Source organism: Austrofundulus limnaeus, unplaced genomic scaffold, assembly GCF_001266775.1.
Source record: "Austrofundulus limnaeus strain Quisiro unplaced genomic scaffold, Austrofundulus_limnaeus-1.0 Scaffold5, whole genome shotgun sequence".
In the NCBI taxonomy this organism is placed as follows: Eukaryota; Metazoa; Chordata; class Actinopteri; order Cyprinodontiformes; family Rivulidae; genus Austrofundulus; species Austrofundulus limnaeus.
The window spans coordinates 5982708-5988489 of NW_013952407.1; the positions used below are offsets into that span (position 1 = coordinate 5982708).

At 40.3% G+C, this 5782-nt stretch overlaps 1 protein-coding gene across 2 annotated transcripts in view; it reads left to right on the plus strand.

Moving 5' to 3' along the window:
* The window catches only part of daglb (diacylglycerol lipase, beta), a 20611-nt gene extending 15039 nt beyond the window's left edge, over positions 1–5572 (plus strand). For both annotated transcript variants that reach the window (XM_014028487.1, XM_014028494.1), the window contains exons 13-15: positions 1263–1335; positions 1412–1665; positions 4594–5572. In XM_014028487.1, the coding sequence (XP_013883941.1) occupies positions 1263–1335; positions 1412–1665; positions 4594–4789 (523 nt within the window). In that variant the 3' untranslated portion in view covers positions 4790–5572. The remainder of the gene's footprint in view (positions 1–1262; positions 1336–1411; positions 1666–4593) is intronic.
* The last annotated feature ends 210 nt before the right edge of the window (positions 5573–5782 follow it).

Below are 5782 nucleotides of genomic sequence, written 5' to 3' on the forward strand. Positions count from 1 at the left end.
CGATAAGGTAGCAGCCCAAGGAGAGGACAATTCAAAATCACTTCGGTTATTGTTTTACTACCTGTCAGCCTGGTGCTGCTTTATGATGGAAAAAACTGAAGGTGGGGACAAAACAAAACCCCACATTATTGTCTGTTCAAAGTTAAGAGTCCACAGCTCCAATTTTACTGACTGTAACTAAAACAACGTGATCATTGCACTTAATCTTCACTCAAACAAGTGTGTAAACAGATTAAACATCACTCTAATAACAAGAGCAAAAATAAATAATAAGAATTAGTCAGATTTTCTGAGCATCATGTGGAGATCAGCCTCTCGCTCCTGCAGGGAGCAGTTTTTATCACTTCTCTCGTCATGTCGAAACAAAAGCTGCGCTCTCCTTTCTTCTGTCCATCGACCCAGAGCTAATCCACGGGATGTCAAAACTGTAAGCGTGGTGTCCTCGCTTCTGCCAGCTTAGAATCACCGACCGGACCAGAGAGGAGGTTCCGAAACAGCGCGGCTGTGTGCGGTCACTGGACCGAGGCTGAACGAACCGAGCCGAACCGCAAAGCTGCTGCCAGGGTGGAGAGTATTGTCGCTCCGGTTTGAAATGTTCACGGTTCTGTGCCCCCTCGGAAAACTTGTGCATGACAACTTTGCACTTAGCTTCAACTCTGTTTCTGATGAAAATAGAAAGTTCTGCCGACATTCTTGCTAACTTTTTAGCGCTGCATGTTGTTGTGATCACGTGAGCTCTGCATGCTGGATCCAAGTGCTGCTGGATAGAAACACTGGAGTGGAGTCAGTGAACTGCTGGAACGGACTGCTAATATCGGAGCGCTTATTTCGGACATTTTTTATGCAGGCCGATAAAATCAGATACTCATTTTTTGGCTGAAATCGGACCGATATCCGATATCATTATTGGATTGGGACACCCCTACAAATAATCATAGCTTGTTATGTAAGTACGTATGCTACGAAAACATGATAGTGATATAAAGGTTTATAAGACAACATTACTCAAAACCGCCGTTAAACCTTGGATTGGAGCTGTTAAAAATCAGCAGTGATTCACTGTGTTTAGATTAGACATCAGTCCTGTCAGACTGAAACTCTGTTTAACTGAGGTCGTTCAAACAGTTAGCTACAACTGGTAACATTTTAATTGTTCACAATTTTTACCCAAGAAGCCCACTTCACACAGGTTGAAATATTCCTGTAAGCAAAACATGTTTGTCAGGAGAAATGTGTTGTTTTTCTACATTCTTGTCACACAGGTTGAGCATGCCCAACATGGAGGATCTAAAGAGACGAATCCTTAAAATAGTGTCAAACTGCAGTAAGCCTAAAGTAAGAACCGTCCATGGTTTGTGTGACGTGTGAGCGTTGGTTGTGGCGCCATCTGAGGTGGCTGTTTGTGTTGCAGTACTGCATCCTGCTGCGGGGGTGTTGGTATGAGCTGTTCGGAGGAGATCCAGACGACTTCCCCACCGAGATGGACTGCAGGAGGGAGCACCAGCTTAGCCAGCCGCTGCTAGGGGAGGAGTCGCTGATGATTCGCCCCTCATCGTCCTATCAGAGCCTGGCGTCGGATGACTCCCCAGCCCACACAGCTCCACACCTGCCCCTCTTCCTGCCTGGGCGCATTCTGCACATCACAGAAGACGGACCGTCGAGGAGGTCGGTCCGTTAGTATTTGATATCTGGAATTACTTAGATTGTCATCATTAACGCCCTCTAGTGATAAATAGAATGACATGGTTATTAGCTGTACTCTACAAACACAGGCAGAAGATGACAACCTATCTGTTTGTGGTTTGTACTGCACACATTAGCTGATGTTTCAGCTCCGTGTTTCCTCATGATGAAATCTGCTCCAGCCAGTTTGATTAGAAATGTTTTTGCTGCTCGTATTTAAACCAACAACTCTGAACTTGTGCCTCATTTCTAAAATCTTAACATCTGGTTTGACCTTTCAGCTTTTACTGCTTGAACATCCGCTGAACCTTTGATTCTTTAGCTTCATTTGTGCACACTGATACCAAAGTGTTCAAATGATCACAGTTTTGACTGAAACCTCAGAAGAAAATGTGTCCTTTGATGCTGAAACAACTAAACAATTGAAGCAGCTGCTTTAAAATGTTTACTACTTTTTACTGCAAACATCCTTAATCTTAATGGAAACAGCAAAATTTAAACAAGAAACACATAAACTTCTGATATCTCTTAGTTTTCAGTTCACCGTTAACATTGAGAGTATACATTTATTTGGTCATAATTCTAATACTTTTTAAATGTATATTTACAAAAAACTATAGTTTTACCAATGAGGGGTGTTGTGGAATACTTATTTTCTGTATCACCTTGACACTGACCATTGTTCATATCTCATGATATCGTCTGAACGTCAGCATTAAGCTGAACTACTTCATGTACCAGAACGAGGCAGATTCTGATTGGTTGTTCATTATCACATGATGATAGCTGAAGGTATAACAGTTCTCTTCCGCCCTCAGTCGGGGGCCCACATCTAACAGACTTCGTGATTGCTTTCTGTTCCATGTCTGCCCATAATAAATTATTTTACGAACATACCCCGCAAGACTATTTGTCTCTTTAACACTCTCGCTGTGTTTCTGACCATTTTTGCCACGACAAGGGGAAAAAACACATTTCCAGCAGTTTGTTTTACATTGCATTATTTTCAAACTGTGCTGCATCTATTTTCTTTTCAAAACATATTTATATTCTTCTGTTTTCTACAAAAACGTCAGTGTAAAATCATCAGATTTGGGTCTTGTGGCTGCTGGTTTTAGTGGAAGCTGATCCATGTGGAAAATGTTTGTACACAACTACTATAATTTATGTTGTGGTTTTGAACAGCATCAGTTTGAAGAAAGGGATGGGATTTTTAGTGTTAACAAGTATGTGAACAGGTAAACCTAATACAAGTTATTTTGAGACAAAATGACAGTCTTTTAGATTTGGTTATTTTCATATGGAAGAAAAATAGTCTCATTGGAATCTGAATATTTTTAGACTGAATTTATGACATTGAATTTTTATCCTCTGAAATTATCTGTGAATTCTTTTTTTTACTTCAAATTTACTGGCAAAATTTCACCTGCAACATTTCAAGTGAAGAAATTCGCCAGAAAAAAAATCAACTACAGTAATTCACCTTTAAAAATTCACCTGAAAATATTCAGCTGCAGAAATTCACTGTAAAAATATGTTGACCTCCTGGTGACCCAGGCCAAAGCAATCAATACAAGATCAAAAGGAAAAAAAATTGTATAGGTCTAGATGTAGGAATAAGATATAGAATACTAGATCAAGTCGAGTAGCTTTTAGCCAATCAAGTTGCGCTCATTTGATCACGTGACACACCAACTCGAGGTCAGAGGTGACTATTTTTTTAGCTTTAACAGTTAGCTGGTCAGTGGCTTAAAGAAGATAAGCGAGGGGCATTTTTTGCTAAACAAAGATGATCATAAACGCTATAGGTACCGACTGACAGCCWGTTCTATTATGCTTTTCTGATGGGTGTGCTATTCTGTCAGAACACCGGGTCTGCCTCTTCTGTCTGTGCAGAGAACTGGTGGTGCGCAGTCCACTGGTGGTGCGCAGTCCACTGGTGGTGCGCAGTCCACTGGTGGTGCGCAGACCACTAGCTGAGATCCGGTTAGATGAGGGAAAAAAAGAAGAAGAAAAAAAACCCCACCCTGAAACTCAACTGGCTGTCAGTCGGTACCTATAGCGTTTATGATCATCTTTGTTTAGCAGAAAATGCCCCTCGCTTATCTTCTTTAAGCCACTGACCAGCTAACTGTTAAAGCTAAAAAATAAATAAAAAAGTCACCTCTGACCTCGAGCTGGTGTGTCACGTGATCAAATGAGYGYAACTTGATTGGCTAAAAGCTGCTCGACTTGATCTARTATTGATTGCTTTGGCCTGGGTCACCAGGAGGTCAACATATTTTTACAGCGAATTCCTGCAGCTGAATTTCWGTAGTTGAATATTTTCAGGTGAATTTTTAAAGGTGAATTACTGTAGTTGAATATTTTTCTGGCAAATTTCTTCAGCTGAAATGTTGCAGGTGAAATATTGCCAGCAAATTTGAAGTAAAAAAAATTCACATAGATAATTTCAGATGATAAAAATTCAATGTCATAAATTCAGTGTCGAAAAATATTCAGATTSCAATGAGACTATTTTTCTTCCATATTTTCACAGACAAGACCACATGTTGCTGAAGGTTTTTGTTATTTGAGTTGGACAATTAAAACTCAACCTATTTTGTTGTATTTTTATTGTTTTGACTGGGATAAATTGTGCACATTTGCTCTTTAAAATTAAGTAGTTTCTCTTTGAARCAGCTTGGCTTTTGGCTTCAGAGTSTCCTGTTTTCTGTCAGTKTCCTACTTCTGCTGTCAGATTTTCTGGCCTTTTAGCCCCGAGAAAAATATATTTTCTTCAGATGTTTTCAGCCTCCTGACTGGAGATGCTGACAGTCACATGAACAGTTGTGCTTCTGTGTCTCCAAGGTAGAAACAAACTGAACACCGAGTTTCTTTCTTTGTCTCTCTCTCTCTCTCCTCCTTCAGATCCTGTTTCTCCCAAGTTCGTTACCGTGCAGAGTGGTCTAATGAAATGGCGTTCCGGAGTATTTTGATCAGTCCCAAGATGCTCACGGATCACATGCCCGACGCTGTGCTCCGGGCCCTCAATAATCTGTGCACCGACAGCTCCTCTCTCCTCTGCTCGTCGTCCTCGAACAACAACCTGCACAACACTATCTGAGGACGCACAGATTGGACTCAGTCATGTGTCAGACTCAACTATTTCTGAAACAAACTTTTGTTTACGTGTCATATCAGATTCAAGCCACATCCTTGAACCCATAATCCCAATTTTTTCCTTTTTTCACTCTTGGTCCCATGCCTGATAATTGGGCTATTCCAAATCTGCAAACATTTGTATTTGATTGTAACGGTCATGAAGTATTGGGCGTTATGCAGTTTCCTGTTTGGGTTTTTAAAAGTGATTCTGATTTGTAAAGAGAAAACCAAATTAGAGCACAGAGGCATTGTTCAGTTGCACTTTTTATAATTTAAAAAAAAAAGAAAATGAGCCTTTATGCCGTGATATTTAAATGTGTGATATCTATAACCTAAACCTTTTGTCAGTTTTGTGTCGTGTGAGAGGACACTGCAAGTCTGTGCTGGCTGCTGAGGAGGATTTAATTCTCATCGGCAGTGCAAAGATGTAGGAATAACTCATGGTGCTGTGTGGTAATTGTAGTTCGAGTCTTGTGTTTACTGTTTTGAGACATCAGGGTGAGCAGTGCCTATGCATTATGGACAAAAGGAAAACAGAAACCATTTCATTACAGAAAGRCAGTGAGTGCAGTTTGTTTACAGTGAGTTATGCAAGTACAATATGCCCAAACCTGACCGAAAAAGTCAAAAGATTGTGCTATACATTTTCCTCAAGGGAAGTTTATATTAATTTTTTTTGCCTGCTTAACTATTTCATATCCTCTTATGAATGCATTTAATGCAAATAAAGCATTTGTGAACTACACTCGCCCTATTTTTTAAGCATTAATCTGATTTTCACAAGGATGGAGTCAGCAACTTGCATAGCCATGGGAAGGGGAATTACATCGGGGGACTACGAGAACGCGTAATCAGTCAGGAATGTGACACGATAGGAACTTTATTTCCCTTATCAACAAGTCATTATTCCTGACTTGTGTTATTTCTTGTCATTCACAGCACCCACATTTCCCAT